Source organism: Quercus suber, unplaced genomic scaffold (genome assembly GCF_002906115.3).
Source record: "Quercus suber isolate HL8 unplaced genomic scaffold, Cork oak 2.0 scaffold_5, whole genome shotgun sequence".
In the NCBI taxonomy this organism is placed as follows: domain Eukaryota; kingdom Viridiplantae; phylum Streptophyta; class Magnoliopsida; order Fagales; family Fagaceae; genus Quercus; species Quercus suber.
The window spans coordinates 2,397,536-2,415,098 of NW_027069471.1; the positions used below are offsets into that span (position 1 = coordinate 2,397,536).

General features: G+C 35.1%; 1 protein-coding gene and 1 pseudogene across 1 annotated transcript; one reads left to right on the forward strand and one right to left on the reverse strand.

Moving 5' to 3' along the window:
* Window positions 1-425: 425 nt before the first annotated feature.
* LOC112040545 (probable disease resistance protein At5g66900) lies at window positions 426-5,756 on the forward strand. The gene is made up of 5 exons (XM_065772303.1): window positions 426-1,516; window positions 2,669-3,075; window positions 3,165-3,523; window positions 4,060-4,271; window positions 4,370-5,756. Exons 1-5 carry the CDS (start codon window positions 886-888, stop codon window positions 5,203-5,205), a joined length of 2,445 nt encoding a protein of 814 aa, XP_065628375.1. The 5' UTR covers window positions 426-885; the 3' UTR covers window positions 5,206-5,756.
* A 3,190-nt stretch (window positions 5,757-8,946) lies between these two features.
* LOC136066768 (pentatricopeptide repeat-containing protein At4g37170-like) lies at window positions 8,947-9,990 on the reverse strand (annotated as a pseudogene).
* Window positions 9,991-17,563: the final 7,573 nt, after the last annotated feature.

The following is a 17,563-nucleotide window of genomic DNA, read 5'->3' on the forward strand; positions in this document are numbered from 1 at the left end:
CAATTGACATAAATATTAAGGAAACGATTATAAATGAAAACCCGGGCACAAACCCGGACGCTTTTGGCGTGAGCATGAACTTTCTCACCCTCTTAAAGTGCTGCTTGCCGGGGACGTAAAGTTGTAATGAAGCGGAGGAGAGGGTCGGTGAATTTGTTTAAGCGAGTGAATTCGCGGTCGAAAATTGAAACTGGGTTTTGAGAAAAGAGTGGCCCAACCAAACACTTAACCCACTTTCTCGTGCACGGTCTTTATTTGGGCCTAGCCCATTTTTTTGTCAACTCGTTAATCCTATTCCATGACAAAGAAATAAAGAACATACAGTGTGTAATGCAAAGGAGTTTCCAGTTTCCACGGTCAACGGTGTCAGTTAACGCGCTGAGACTCGGAAACTTCCTACATGTTTCGCCGGAGATTTTGATTGCTTTATTTTTATATTTTTTTTTTGTCTTTTACTGCCTCTTAATTCTCTTTCTTTTCCGCGAAAGAAGCATAAAGAAAATGTGAGAAGAAATTGAGGGGTTAATTTTTTATTTTCGGTTCCGTTTCCTTATGAGCACAAAGAAACTGAGAAGAAATTGAAGGGTTTACTTTTACTTTGTAATTCCTGTTCCGTTTCCTTGTGAGCACAAAGAAACTGAGAAGAAATTGAAGGGCTTACTTTTACGTACTTTGTATTTTCTATTTCGTTTCCTCATCAGAGTTACAATGTTTTATAGTTTTTGTAGTATATAAGTGTTTATTTTGGCTTGGTAATTTTCAGGCTGCACTGCAAGTTTAGTTTACTTGTGCCGTGTTGCGCTATTTCATTTGTTTGAATAAAATTCTAATTCTTACTGAAAAAAAAAAAAAAAAGAAAAAGAAAAAGAAAAAGAAAGCGAAGTTATGCCTTTGGACGTTGCAGGGGCTGCTCTTGGGGCAGCATTTGGAGAAGGCTTTGCAGTGTTACATGACACAGTTAAGGATGTGGCAAGCAAAGCCCGTATGTTCAAACCCATTCTTAAACGCCTCGAATCCACGTTAAATAGTTTGGTGCCTACGGTCAATGAAATAAGACGATTAAGCGAACAACTTGAACTCCCAGAAAGGGAAACAAAGAGATTGATGGAAAAAATGGAAGAGGGAGAGAAGCTGGTTAGCAAGTGCTTGAAAATCCGGTGGTGGAACTACGTTTTCAAAGTCCAATACTCTTCCAAACTTGAAGAGTTGGACAAAGAAATCTTCAGGTTCTGTCAGCTTGATTTGCAAGCACTGTGCACAAGGAATGGGCTGAGGACTTTAGAAACGGTGATCAGTATAAACAAGAAAGTGGATTCGTTCAGGGGCGTGGAGACACCAAGAGGGTTGGGCGGAGTTTCTGGACCCCAAGATTTAACAGTTGGGTTGGATATGCCAATAAAAGAGTTGAAGACGCTGCTGTTGAAGGAGGAGGTGAAGCTGCTCCTATTGACTGCTCCTGGAGGATGTGGGAAAACCACATTGGTGAAAATGCTCTGTCAGGATAAAGAAATTAAGGGTACTTTCATTTCTTTTTTTTGGTCTAAGAACAAAGTTTCTCTTCAAACTAGTTCGGAAAGAAACTCTTCAAACTTCTCATATTTTTCTTTTTTAAGTATGGATTTTGAAAATCTAACCGTCGAATTTCATATTCCTTATATTCTTAACATGTATATCAAATTTCATTCAAATTGAATATTATTTACTATTTGATCAATTAATTTATTTTTTATATACAACTTTAGATTACAAAAATTTGAAATTATAACATTTATTTGATAACATAGCAATTGATTTTTGATTTTCTTGAAATTTTATAAGAATTAAGGATGTAATAAGAACATACAATCTAACGGTTAGATTTTCAAAATTCACAATCAATATAAATATATATAATGAGTTTGTAGAGTTTCTCTCCAAACTGTTTATTTAAAAGTCTTTGAAATTTACTTATTTTGCCGAAATTGAAAACTTTTTATTGAAAATACTATAGATAAAGATAAAAGTTAGTTGAAATAGTATATTGAGACCTATGAATAGTACTAAAAAGTGCAAGTAGAACACATGAATAGTAGAAAAAATAAGCTGAATAGTAAAATAAGTTGGCAAAAATAATCTTTGTCAAACGGATACTAAGGGTCTGTTTGGATACTGCTTATTACTGAAAACTGAAAACTGAAAATACTGTAGCAAAATAATTTTTAAATGTGTAAATAGTGCCGTTGGACCCATTTTTAATGAAAGTTTTGTTGAAAAAAGAGTTTTGTGGGTCCCGTGAATAGTGCACGGACCCATTGCCAAACGCTGGACGCAGCTGAAAAAAAATTTCAGCTGTATCCAAACGTTCACTAAGTGTTATAAAAAGTGTTGTTAATTTGCATATTGTTGAAGTTATTTATAGTGCTAGCATATGTATTTTTGTTAGGGTTGTATGAAAGTTAAGCTTTGTTGAGTATTGATTGTTCAAATTCAGTTCGACAACAATTATAAAATGTTTAACCTTGGCTTATTTATAAACAAACATAAACCAATTTTTATTGAGCCAAGCCCGAACTATTTATGCTTAGCTTGGTTCAATTACAACCCTAATTTATGTGTAATATAATGTTGTGTTTGTGAGCCTTGAAATGTGCCTCCGCCGCAATTTTCTAACTACGTTGTGTTTGGACAGGCATATTTGAGGACAATATTCTCTTTGTGAACGTTTCAAAAACTCCCAACGTGAAGGTCATTGTGCAGAACCTATTTAATTATAAGGATATGCAGCCTAAGTTTCAGATTCAAAGTGAAGAAGAAGCAATCGACCAACTGTCACAGCTGTTGAATCATATTAAACCTAATCCTATATTGTTGATCCTAGATGATGTCTGGCTCGGATCAGAATCCCTTCCTGAAAAGTTTAAGTTTGATATTCCAGATTACAAGATTTTGGTTACATCAAGAACCGCATTTCCAAGATTTGAATTTACATATCACTTAGAACCGCTAAATGATGAAGATGCAATGACTCTTTTTCGTCAATCCGCATCCCTGAAAGAGGGGAGCACTTATATTCCACCAGAAGAAGATATCAAAAAGGTACTTTGTCTTTTTGATATATTCTTGGCCAATATTACCCCTATAACCTCCAAATAATAACTGAGTTTATTTGGTTCCTTGAATTGCAGATAGTAAAAGGCTGTGGGGGGCTCCCACTGGCTCTTAAAGTGATTGGAAGCTCACTGTGTGGGCGGTCTGAAGAGGAATGGCACTATAGACTAACGAAATGGTCTGGTGGTCAATTTTTTTGCAGTTCTGATACTGAGCTGCTTGGTCAACTTCAAAAAAGCCTAGAATTTCAAGATGACAAGGTCATCAAAGACTGTTTCATGGACCTAGGTTCATTTCCTGAAGACCAAAGGATCCATGCTGCTGCCCTCATAGATATGTGGGCAGAATTATATGAATTAGACGAAGATGGCATCCTTGCCATTGCCAATTTGCAAGAACTTACTACTCGGAATTTGGCTAATCTTGTCATGGCAAGGTATGCTGGCTTTTTATTTCAATAATATGATTTACTTGTTGTGTGATTACTTCAGATAATTACTGCTAGTTGCTGGTTGTATTATGCCACAACTCTATACCTGGCCTAAGGCACAAAATATTTTATCATGTCTTATGACATAATTAACTTTTGATGGCAACTGATAATATGTTATTATAGGTTGTTTGACATGTCGATGGCATATTTATGATTTTTCATACCATAGATATGACAGGGGATTACTAAAGAAGCTATAAAGAAGGAAACTTATACCAATCTAGAAACAATCAGGTGTTCCAACTACTCTACCTCGGACAAGAGGGGAATTTCAACTTTTATTAGTCTATACCTTTTTGCTGCTTGGCTAGCGAACATTTGAATTCAATTATGGTAGATAAAAACTAATGGTGTTGTTTCCCTTGGTTGTGTCATTATATTCTTAATTTTGTTGGAAAATAATGGAACATATATTTTTCATATGTGAAGACTGAAAAACTTGACTATATTCTAAACTTGAAATTTTGCCCATTCACCAGAAAAGATGTGAGTGAGGTCAAAAGCTATTACAATGAAGACTTCGTCACGCAGCATGATATTCTTAGAGAGCTTGCTATGCATGAGAGCAGTCAGGAACCTATAGAACAAAGGGCAAGGCTGATTATGAACATAAGTGAAAACAAACTACCAAAGTGGTGGACGGAACAGAAACAACAGCTCATTAATGCTCGCTTATTATCTATATCAACTGGTTGGTACATTTTCTCTCTATCAAAGATACAAATATATAATATATGTAACCTACATAATATTGATGGTCTGTCACGCCGTATACCATTCTTTTTGCAGATGAATTGTTCTCATCGAGTTGGTGCAACATTCAAGCATCCAAAGTCGAGGTTCTAGTTCTGAATTTTCAAACAAAGAATTACACCTTGCCTAAATTTGTGGAGAAAATGGATGAACTCAAGGTTTTGATAGTTGCTAATTATGGTTTCTTTCATGCCAAAATAAGCAATTTTCAACTGCTCGGGTCTCTTCTCAGTTTAAAGAGAATAAGATTAGAGAAGGTTTCAATTTCTTCCCTTTGCAAAACCCATGTACCATTGAAGAGTTTGAAGAAAATATCCTTGTTTATGTGTAATATTGGTAAGGCTTTTGAGAATTGTACTATCCAGGTTTCAAATGCATTACCAAATCTAACAGAGATAAGCATTGACTATTGCATTGATTTGGTGGAATTGCCTGTTGGGCTTTGTGATATTTTCCACCTAAGAAAACTCAGCATCACCAATTGTCATAAGTTGGCAGCACTACCTGAAGGAATTGGAAAGCTAGTGAATTTAGAAGTGCTAAGGTTTAGGTCTTGTACTGATTTGTCAGAGTTGCCAGAGTCGATAAAAGGCCTCAGTAAATTACGCATTCTTGACATATCTGACTGCCTAAGCATTAGTAAGTTGCCAAAACACATAGGTGAGTTGTGTAATTTAAAAGTTCTCAATATGAAAGGTTGCTTGAGTTTGCGTAATCCATTGCCAGAATCAACCATAGATCTTGAGCAGTTAATGCTTGTAGTATGTGACAAAGAGAGGGCCAAGTTATGGGAGCCGATCAAGGAATTCCTCACCAAGCTTAAAGTGGAGGTGGGTGAAATAGATATCAACTTGAACTGGCTTCCCATATAATGGTTTCTCAGAATTGTTAAAAACAGCAGCTGCTAGTCAAGATAGTCTCAGCAAAAGCAATGATTGTTCCTCATGGAGAAAATATCACTTAGAATAGTAAGGAGAATGTGGCTGGCTGTTGCCACTTGCCAGGGTATTAATAATGAGTTTTTTGTTGTAGATGGATCAAAACAGAGTAAGAGAGAAACCATAGCACATGAAAAGAAAGGGCTGGACAAACTTTCAAGCTGGATAGGATAATGGGAACAAAGTGATGTTCTCATAACTGTTGTTGTGGTTGGAGCAATGGCAAACAGTTGCTATGGCCTATAGTTTTTATAGGACTAGGCTAAAATATGCTCTGTATTCCCTGGTCTTTTTGTATAAATATTGTAGCAGTGGCAATAGCTGTCCAAGTTCGTTAGTGGGTCTATATAACCTGGTTTATAGAAGGATGTGATAACATGTGTATTATAATCTTCTGAACCGCGTATGTGTATGGAACAAAATTATAGGTATATGTTCTGCATAGCAGATGGGATGAACTACTAAAAGTTTTTGCGATTTGTTTCTTTCCTTTCTTGTGGTTGATTCTTCTCAACGAATTTGATGTTTTGATACGCTTGTGACTGGTTATCTTAATTTGTTTAGTTGCTTGCTTAATGTAGTAATGGAATTTCGAGGTGCTTGTTAGATGTATCTACCATAAAATTGTGTTGAATCTTTAATTTGGTTGGGTGTAAGTGGAGTACAAATGTTTAGATGCAGCAGGTAATTTGGTTGGGCCATGTGGGGACACACCTTTGCCAATCACAACTCGCCACGTGGCTAGTTGTGGTACAAAATTGTGAGAAATTATGTGTCCCAAGCATTACTCTTGAGTTTAACACCACCAACCACCATTTACGTTATCTCCATAGTCCGTACTTTTCCTCTGTCTTCAAAATATGAAATCTCAAATGGGAATAAAGTTTCTTTCTAAATTAGTTTAGAGAAAAACTTTACAAACTTTTCATATATCTCTATATTGAGTAAGAATTTTGAAAATTTAACAGTTATATTGCATTTTCTTATTATATTCTTTATGCATGTAAAATTTTAATAATATCAAAAATTAATTGCTATCTCATCAAACAAATGTTAAAATTTCAAATTTTTATAATCTAAAATTGTGTATAAAAAATAAGTTTATTAATCGAATAGTAAATAATATCCAATTTAAACGAAATTTGATATGCATGTTAAGAACATAAGGAACATGAAATTCAACGTTTAAGTTTTCAAAATTCACACTAAAAAAAAAGATATATGAGAAGTTTGAAAAGTTTCTCTCCAAACTAGTTTGGAGAGAAACTTTATTCCTCAAATGGAAGGGGGGTAATCAAGAAAAAGAAAGTTTCATAAGTTTTTTAATATTATTAAATTTTTGTAAAAGCTTTTTTTGTTTTTTGTTTTTCAATTTTTTTTCTTTTGGTTTATTTGAAAGATTGAAAGAAGAAAAAAAAAAGGAAAGAAAAAATTAGAATAAAAATCTTTGGCCTACCTTTAAATTCCATTTCACATTTCACCAATAACAACATTTCATACTTCTTTTTTCCCAAGTAACTAAAATTTAAAATAAAAATCAGACATAACATACAAGTTAATTGATGAGTATAATAAAGTGTAATGATTTTTTATTTATTTATTTATTATATATATATATATATAGAAGATAAAAGGGAGAGGCTTCTATCTAGTGGTCAATTTTACTGGATACGTTAAGATACATACACGTGTCCAAAATTGAACACATGTTCGCATCTCAACATGTCCAGTGGAACTAGTCACTGGACACAAGCTCAACCCAAGATAGAAATTTTACTCTAACTTAATCTAAGTGTACATATGTGTGAAACTCCCTCTTGAAAACTTGAACCCCAACTCTTACCCCCACACCTCACAAACATTTATACTTATAGAGTAACTATCACATTAAAAGTGTGCAATTGATTTTTATTTGTAAATTGGCTAAACTCTAAAGTATGTAATTTTTTTTTTTTTTTTTATCCAACTTGTATATTTGGCTTATAGTTTGACAATCGGACGTGAAAACCATAAAAATGGTAGGAACACAAATAAAGCTACAACTTGATGGTCGCTTTTATCCAAATATATTTTTTTTTTTTTTTTTATCCAACTTGTATATTTGGCTTATAGTTTGACAATCGGACGTGAAAACCATAAAAATGGTAGGAACACAAATAAAGCTACAACTTGATGGTCGCTTTTATCCAAATAGAAAGTGAACTAATAATCAGATGAATGAAAATCCATGTAAAGAAGGTTTATATATCATATTAACAGTAACAAGGTGGACCGAATAGGACTGAATGGATCGAATAAGAATGAATGGACCGATGTGGACATCTTGGACCGAAGTAGATCGAATAAGACCAAAGTGGATAGACTGGACTAATTAGGAGCAATGTGAACTAAATGAGACCAAAGTTGATAAAATGGACCGAATAGAACAAAAGTGAACAAAATGAACCAAATAGGACCAATGTGGACCAAATGGCTCAAATAGAACTGAAGTAAATCAAAGTGGACAGAATGCACCGAATAGGACCAATGTGGACTGAATAAGACTGAGTGGGGACCAAATTGGACCAAATAAAACTTTAGTGGACTAAATGGACTAAATTGTACCAAAGGGACAAATATACCGAATAGAACCAATCTGGGCCGAATAGGAACAAATGGATGGAATACGACCAACGTGGACCAAATAGGACTGAAGTGAACATACTAGACCGAAGTGGATAGATTGGACCAATTAAGAGCAATATGGACTGAATAGGATAGAAGTAGACAGAATGGACCGAATAGAACTAAAGTAAACAAAATTGACCGAATAAGACCAATGTGGACCGAATGGCTCAAATAGGATTGAAGTAAATCAAAGTGAACAAAATGAACCAAATAGGACCAATGTAGACTGTATAGGTCCAATGTGGACTGAATAAGACTTAGTGGACTAAATTGGACTAAGTCAACTTTAGTGGACCAAATGAACTAAATAGGACCACATTGGACAGAAGAGGACAAATGGACCGAATAGAACCGATCTAGATTAAATAAGATTTTTGAATATTTATCAATTTTATTGCATTTTTTAGGGCTCATATTTCTAATTTCTAATGACTATTTCAGTGTTTTCTTTGTATTTTTAAACTCAAAACTAAAGAATTTAGCCCAAATATGATAAAATTTCATACTTGTGGATCCACCATTGGACAACTCCCAACCCAAGTCTCAAGGAAGCAGCACCAAGTCTCATAAGGGAAAAAAGGAATAGTCATATAAACAACTCCTTTTCTATTATTTTTCTTTGAACAGTGAATGAAATAAATTTAAAGTCACTGTGGCTATCTACACAATTTCTTAAACTGTTAAAAGCTTGATTGTTATTGTTTCTGGTGGAGTTGAAATGATTCCAAATGCAACTGCAAGCATCTCACTGTGGTAGCCTAGGAGAGAGAAGCTTGCACATACAAGCATTAGCATAATTTTCAACCACAGGTAACCACTTTCTAAATCTCAATCCAACTTAAACCTGGTTTCTTTACCATCCCTATGTCATCAATAGCGTTTCTAACCTTTGCCACCTGACCCCACATATAAGCAGTAGCCAAGGCATATAAGAAGCTGCATTTTTAGGTTCTATCTCAAATAATGCTTCCTGCAGCATGCTTTACCAATTCAAAGCTTTCAAGAATTCTACAACCACCAAGTAGAAGCCCATAAGATCTTATCAGGTTTCATGGGCATTTGGTTAATAATATTCTCAGTAGTACAAGCAAAACGATCTGTTATATGTTTTAATCCACCCTTTTCCTTTATTAAGTGGAAATCTTCAAGTACGTTATCAAACTAATCAAGCATGGATACAAGCAGAAAGAACCTCAACAAAAGTAACGTGGTCGTGCTGGGAACTTGATTTGAGAGGTAACTCAAAGAAATTAAGAGCCTCACTTGGTTGACCGTTTTGAGCATTTCCAACAATCAGGGAAGTCCATGAAACTAAATCCAGTCAAGGCATCCTTTTAAATACCCTTTTTGCATTCTAAATAGTCGCACACTTTGAATACATATGAACAAGATCACTTGCTGCAAATGAAAGGAGATCAAACCCTACCCGTGTCATGTAGCCATGAACTTGCTTGCCCCAGGTCCTCTGCAACATGATCAGAAGCATTTAAAAACCCAGCAAACCTGAAATCATTAGGCCTAATCACTGATCTCATCAACATCGAGAACAAAGAAAATCCCTCTTACATAGTCCCATCCTCCAAGTATCTATCTATCACTGCTGTCCAAGATACATCATCCCTATCCACCATCTTGTCAAAATTTTGCCTAGTCTCCTCTACACTCCCCGCAATTCCCATACATGGCTGATAAACACTCCAAAACCACCGCATCTAAATCCAATCCATTCCACATTATATATCCACGAATCTGAAGCAGGACTCAATTTTGAATTCCAATGTCTTAATCTCATTCTATGAAATTTTGAAGCCTCTATAGGCCAAGAACGGACCATGATATCATTTCTGTCCACGAAAATAAAAATTATCTCTTTGCAGCATTTCATCAACCAACTTTCTGCCTCTTTAAGCTTTCCCACATTTGCATAGCCAAATCTCATTGTGTTCCAAGAACAAATCTTGGTTCAGGTTCAACCATTTTATCAAACATGTTCTAGGCATCCACAATACCTGTTGTTCCTAAGAACAATAATTGATAAATATTGAATTTCATTACATTTAACATATCATATAAATGATTAAAATTCACATAAATTCGATTTACCATAAAATTAGAGAACAATGGAGAGATGTTACCTTGATACTTTAAAGTAATCTCATAACAAGAAGCAATTTACCGTCAATTCATATATGTTTTTAGATAGCGGGATTGAGATATGGACCATGTCACTATTTTGAAACGATACATACGTCTACAGTATTTTCGGTGTAGTAGACTAAGACATTGTGTGTGTCGCTCCCAGAATACAATAACCCAGCTACCTTCGCTGATAATCCTTACAAGCCTACACTGCTTGTAGGATAAAAAACTTTTAATTGTACTTTTCTTTTACCTAGAAATATAGTACTATATACGAAGGGAGTTTTCTTTTTACATGAAAATGGTGCCCATAAGAAAATTGATTTTCTTATATCAAATTTGGACATGTTGGCTGCAAATATATTATATATATATATATATATATACACACACACATACTAAATAAGTCATACCCATTGGTAAAAGTTACCATAGTTTTTGCATGGAGTTGTAGTGTGCTTTTGTGTTAAAACCCTTTTTCCTCTCTCTTGTGTGTGTTTGTTCCTCAAAAAAAATAAAAAAAAAAATAAAAAGTCATACCCATTGAAATTGCCTTTAATGACAATTTAACGTTGGTTTGACTTCCTTGCAAAATCAAATAGTAAATAATTATTTATACCAATAACTCCCATATTAAAACGTCATCAGAGCATATGAAAAGAAAACGTTTTATAAGGAAATGTATTTGACAAGGAATATTGCTATATACATTAAACCATTAACATTCATTTAGTTATTAGTATTTATATCAGCCAACTCATCATAGGCAGGTTATGAAATTATATTAAAAACGTATAAAAATTAAATCAGCAATTAATCAATATTTTTTTAAAAATATTTTATATAAAAATATTCCAACAATACCATCACAATTGCCAAACATTAGGGAAATGATTACAAATGAAAACCCAGGACGCTTTTGCGTGAGCATAAACTTCTAAACAATGGAATGAATTTTCAATTTCTTCCATTAAAGAGCTTCATGCTATCTAGGGACGTAAAGTAGTATTGAAGCAGAGGAGAGGGTCAGTGAATTTGGTTAAGCAAGCGAACTGGCAGTCGAAAATTGAAACTAGGTTTTGAGAAAAGAGTGGCCTAACCAAAAACACTAACCCACTTTCTCTTTAGGGGGGATAGTTTATATAATTAACGTTTTTTCTAAAATTAAAAAATAAATATAAAAAAAAAAAATCTAATATTGATCCATAATGAAACAGCAACAAGTTTGGCACTATGGCAAAGCTTTGATTATCCGACTGATAGAGCTCTTCCAAACATGAAACTTGGGCTAGACAGAATGCTGGTTTGAATCAAATCCTAACATCTGACGAGAAGGGTGGATTAATTTTTTTTAAAATTAATGTTTTTCTAAAATTTAAAAATAAATTAAATTTTAAATATTAAAAAAAAAGTTAACGGCCGAAACTAACAACACATTAATAAATGACTTAATTAGAAAGAAATGAAACTTAAATGAGTGATATAAAAAATAGTGAAGGTTAGAAAATAGTGAATGTTAGAGCATTCCCATCAGATCAGTTATAGTCTTCTAAAATACATATACAGTGTAAATTTTGCACATTTTGAGCAAAAAAACACTCACATCAGTGGGTGTAAAAATATGTAAAACCGGCCATATTTTTCCCTGAGCTACAGTATCCATGTAAATATACACGGGTACTGTAGCTCGTGTATTTACTAAAATAATATTATCCGTTCGCACCAAATTTTCTCTCCCCATTCCGTGCACAACGACCTCAGCTACTCATTTTCTTTTCCTCAGATGAACACAAACACACCCACACACAAACACATATCAACACACAAACAAACCCACAAACAAACAAACCCACACAGACAAACCAAAAGACAGAGAGATCGGAGCTTGGTTCGTGGGTCGCCGGAGCTTGGTTCGTGGAGCGTGGTTCGTGGATCGGCTGGTGAAGACACGATCTGGGTTGCCGGGGCTTGGTTCTGAGTCGTCGGAGGTTGGTTCGTGGATCGGCCGGTGTAGATGCGATTTGGGTCGCCGGGGCTTGGTTTTGGGTCGCCGGAGCTTGGTTCGTGGAGCATGGTTCGTGGATCGGCCGGTGAAGACGCGATCTGGGTCGCCGGGGCTTGGTTTTGGGTCTCCGGAGCTTGGTTCGTAGATCTACTGGTGAAGACGCGATCTGGGTCGCCGGAGCTTGATTTCTGGACCGGCCGGTGAAGAAAGCTTCTGAATCCGGTGAAGAACTTTATCTGGGCTGGTAGTTTTTTGAGAAAGAACGAGACGGAGAGAGAGAGAGAGAGAGAGATATAAGAGAGAGGGCTGTTAAGAAAAAAATGAGAAGAGAGAGGGAGAGGTGATCTGATAAGTGAGGGGGCGCGTAGGGTAGTTGGGAGATATAATAAAAAATAGAGAAATGTGAATATTTTATTTAAATAGATGTGTATAATAAACAGACTGATGTAGGTGTCTTGTAAAATTAAGTGTGTAAAATAAAAAAAGTAAGTTTTAAATGTGTAAAATAAAAAAATTTATAAATGAGCTGATGCGAATGCTCTTAGAAGGTAAATTTTACATTATGTTAACACGCTATTCCTATTTCATGACGAAGAAAAAAGAACACACTGTGGTCTGTGGGTATGTTTCCGTTGTATGCAATGCAAAGGAGCTTACACAGTCAACGGTGTCAGTCAATCTGCGATAAGATTTGGAAACTTCCTTCCTAGTTCGCGAGAGACATTGATTGCTTTAATTTAATTTATTTTTGTCTTTTACTTCCTTTTAGTGCAAAGAAGCATTAAAAAATAAAAAGTACTGATTAAAAAATAAAAATAAAAACATAAAGAAAGTACTGCGAAGAAATTGCAGGGTTTACTTTAACTTTGTAATTTCTGTTTTGTTTCCTTATCGGCACAGAGAAACTGAGATTCACTTTGTATATTCTGTCGGATTTCCTTATGAGCGCAAAGAAACTGAGAGGAAATTGAAGGGTTTCGTTTAGATTCATTTTGTATTTTCTGTTCCTTTTCCTTGTCAGTACCATGCTTATAATTTTTGTAGTATATAAGTGTTGATTTTAGCTTTGTAATTTTCAGGTTGCACTGCTAGTTTAGTTTACTTGTACTTTGTTGCATTCTTTCAATTTTTTTTTTTTTAATAAAATTCTCATTCATCCTAAAACAAAAAAACAAACAAAAAATACAAAGCAAAGCTATGCCTTTGGACTGTGCAAGGGCTGCTCTTGGGGCAGCATTTGGAGAGGGCTTTGCGGATTTTCGTGTCGTAGTTAAGTATGTGGTAGACAGAGCCCGTATGTTCAGACCCGTTCTTAAACACCTCGAATCCACATTAGATCGTCTGGCGCCAACGGTCATCGAAATAGGACGATTAAGCGAACAACTTACACTCCCAGAAGTGGAAACAAACATCTTGATTGAACATATGAAAAAGGGAGAGAACCTGGTTCGCAAGTGCTCGAAAATCCCTTGGTGGAACTACCTTTTCAAAGTATATTACTCCCCAAAGCTTAAAGAGTTGGAAGACGAAATCGTCAGGTTCTGTCAGGTTGATTTGCAAGTACATAACAAAAGGAATGGGTTGAGGACTTTAGAAACGGTGATCAGTATTAGCAAGAGAATGGGTTCGTTCAGGGTCGTGGAGACACCAACGGGGTCGAGCCACGGGGTTGCTGGACCCCAAGATTTAATAGTTGGGTTGGATATGCCAATAAAGGATAGAGAGATCGGAGCTTGGTTCGTGGGTCGCCGGAGCTTGGTTCGTGGAGCGTGGTTCGTGGATCGGCCGGTGAAGACACGATCTGGGTCGCCGGGGCTTGGTTCTGAGTCGCCGGAGGTTGGTTCGTGGATCGGCCGATGTAGACGCGATTTGGGTCACCGGGGCTTGGTTCTGGGTCGCCGGAGCTTGGTTCGTGGAGCATGGTTCGTGGATCGGCCGGTGAAGACGTGATCTGGGTCGCCGGGGCTTGGTTTTGGGTCGCCGGAGCTTGGTTCGTAGATTTGCTGGTGAAGACGCGATCTGGGTTGCCAGAGCTTGATTTCTGGACCGGCCGGTGAAGAAAGCTTCTGAATCCGGTGAAGAACTTTATCTAGGCTGGTAGTTTTTTGAGAAAGAACGAGATGGAGAGAGAGAGAGAGAGAGAGAGAGATAAGAGAGAGGGCTGTTAAGAAAAAAATGAGAAGAGAGAGGGAGAGGTGATCTGATAAGTGAGGGGGTGCGTAGGGTAGTTGGGAGATATAATAAAAAATAGAGAAGTGTGAATATTTTATTTAAATAGATGTGTATAATAAACAGACTGATGTAGGTGTCTTGTAAAATTAAGTGTGTAAAATAGAAAAAGTAGGTTTTGAATGTGTAAAATGGAAAAATTTATAAATGAGCTGATGCGAATGCTCTTAGAAGGTTAATTTTAGGGCTGTAATCGGTTCGGTTCGGTCGGTTTTTTTTAATCCGACCAACCGAAACTGAAATTTTCAGTTTTTGAAAATCTCAACCGAAACCAACCGAAATAGTTGAAAAACCGTCGGTTTCGGTCGGTTTTTCGGTCGGTTTCGGTTTTTGGGCCTGCAGTTTGGGCCAGTTGGGCCTTCGATTTTTTTTTTCTATAACTTCTCTGTTTGGGCTTTTTTTTTAAAAAAATGCAGTATTCAAGTCTCTTTTTTTATGGTCTTTTATGCTCTAATTAAGTCTTATTTAAAAACCTGTTTTGGGCCTTTGTTAGGAACCATTAAGTCTTTTTCAAAAACCTGTTTTGGGCCTTTGTTAGGAACCAGTTGTGGCCCAGATTCAAGCATTCTCTATTTTGGCAATGGCCATCTTTGGGCCTTTTTTAGCTTTCTGTTTTGGCCCTTAGAGCCCAGATTCGGTCCTTTATTATTTTGGCCATTTTTGGGCCTTTTTACACATCCATAAAACATTTTACAAACAAAAAAAAAATTACAACCTGCTTTTACTCAAACATAAATCCAGAAATACACAATCACAACTTGCTGCTTTTACTCAAACATAAATTCAGAAATACACAATCACAACCTGCTGCTTTTACTCAACATAAATCCAGAAATACACATAATCACAACCTGCTGCTTTCACTCAACATAAATCCATAAATCCAGAAATACACAATCACAACCTGCTGCTTTTACTCAAACATAAATTCAGAAATACACATAATCACAACCTGCTGCTTTTACTCAACATAAATCCAGAAATACACAGAATCACAACCTGCTGCTTTCACTCAACATAAATCCAGGTTTTTACTCAACATAAATCCAGAAATATGTAATCACAACCTGCTGCTTTCACTCAACATAAATCCAGAAATACACATAATAGCAAATTCTTCCACAAAAAAATAAAAATAAAAATAACCTGTTACAGATTCATAAATCCAAAAATACAACACATATATAGCAAATTCATAAATCACAACCTATCATAAATTAATAACTTGTCCAAAATACATTTGCACAAACACAACCTGTCAACACAGATTCATAAATTCAAAAATAATCTAGAGCAAAAAATTGCTCTAGTGATCAAAGCCTCAAAACTAAGCTGTAACTTGTTACAAACACCCATCAAATACAAACAAGATTAAAAAAATAAATTGTACAAGTCAAAATAAAATAACTAGTACATATTTAGTTACTTCATTAGTAATATATCAATGTCCACATTGTCCATATGTCAATACCTACATAGCATTATAGCCAAAGACTCAAAATAAATTGGCTATATGTCAATGTCATCATATACAGTCCATATTTAATATTTGGCCAAATACTCAAAATAAATTGGCCATATGTCATTGCCTACTGCCTAATATCATATATTGTCTATGGTGCTAATACATCCTTTTCGGTGCTAATACATCCTTTCTTGGTGCTAATACATCCTTTTCTTGTCCTATGTAACATATTAGATCTATAGAATGATATTTGTTATATTAAAACCATTGAAATTAGTCAATGCTGATGAGACATTACCTTATCATAAACTGTCCCACTTTTATAATTACACTTTATTCAAATTTCGTATTCTATCTTTCTAACCTTTGATTCTAAATAGCTAAGTTGCCTAACTAACCTAAATGGTCCAAATTTTCTTCATAAAGCATAAGAAAACACATGTTTGACTTTTACTTCTAGGTCAAAAAAATGTTTTTTTTTTTTTTTTTCAAGTTTATCTATGGTCATCTTACTTGTTAAGTCAAAGGTGTCAATTTTCTTACATTAAGTAACTATCTTTTCGTACGATACAATCCATAGCCTAAATTGAACAGATTGGTATGAACCTAGGATGAGAAAAATACTAAAATATAGTACTACACAGTAGCTCCAATTATGGTGGATTTGAAGCCAATGGCTTTCCTCATTGATGAGACTTTTTAGTTTGTGCATGCTATTTTTGTTTGTTCTAGTACATGCTACTCTCTGCATATTTCTTATGTTTGGTTGAATCCAGATCATATAGCACACATATAAAGTCTTCTACTACTGCATGGTACATGCGTAAAGGTTGAACATTTTAGATGGACCTAAACTATGTTCATTTATATGCTTCTTGCATGATTTTTTTTAGCATACAGGCTTTATGAAAAGGCTAACAAGGGGCTCTTCGAGAAGCACTGAAAATCAAACCACTAAAGTTTCAATCAATGTCTTATATTAGTTAGTTAATTAATTTTCTAAACAAATAGTCAAATTTATGCAACACCCTACAAGGCGTGCTTGCTTAAATTTCTTCCAAACGCATGACACCTGTAAAGTTCTATCATCTATGCATACATTAATTGATTAGCAATTTTCCTAACAATTGATCTTAATTGGGTCACTCACTCTATGGTTGGTACAAGGCAATAAAATCAAGCACTTGGTATTCATTAAAAATAATAAAAAATAAAAATAAAGTCCTTGGTAGATGTCACCCCATAAGTAAAAATTAAATTGAAGTGTTTGGAAAAGAAGAAAACTTTCAAGCCAATCTGTGACTGTTATGTTAAGTTATTTTCTTATTGATGTTACAAATTTGAAAATCAATAACCCCATGTGTTTAACTGTGATGATGTTGTATTTGTTAATAGTTGACTGATGTTGGGTATTTGTTAATAGATTACTTTCTTGTGAAGAGTCCTTTTCATTCCTTTTTTTTTTTTTTTTTTTTTTTTTTTTTTTTTCTGTTGCTGACTTTTATTGTGTTATACTACTGTTATTGTTACTGTATTTTTTTATATTGTAGACTAGATTCATTTTGGAATTAAATTTTATTTTTTATTCTTACTTTTTATAGTTGCTGACTTATTGTGTTTTATTTTATTTTGTAGATGAATGAGACAAGGGAAATCCTAGAGGGTCAACACAATGAAGTGGATCAAGGGGCAACCAATGTGCATGAAGACAAAGGCAAACCCCCACTCCCACCAACTGCAGGTAATACTGGTAAAAAAGGTCTATTGTTTGGGTCATTTTAGTTATT

What these genes read in the sequence shown, in the direction of transcription:
- LOC112040545 (XM_065772303.1), top strand. Translation starts at nt 886, where the DNA reads ATGCCTTTGGACGTTGCAGGGGCTGCTCTTGGGGCAGCATTTGGAGAA. An exon ending in CAGAAGAAGATATCAAAAAG is followed by an intron (nt 3,076 to 3,164) that starts GTACTTTGTCTT and finishes CTTGAATTGCAG; the next exon opens with ATAGTAAAAGGCTGTGGGGG. An exon ending in GCTAATCTTGTCATGGCAAG is followed by an intron (nt 3,524 to 4,059) that starts GTATGCTGGCTT and finishes CCCATTCACCAG; the next exon opens with AAAAGATGTGAGTGAGGTCA.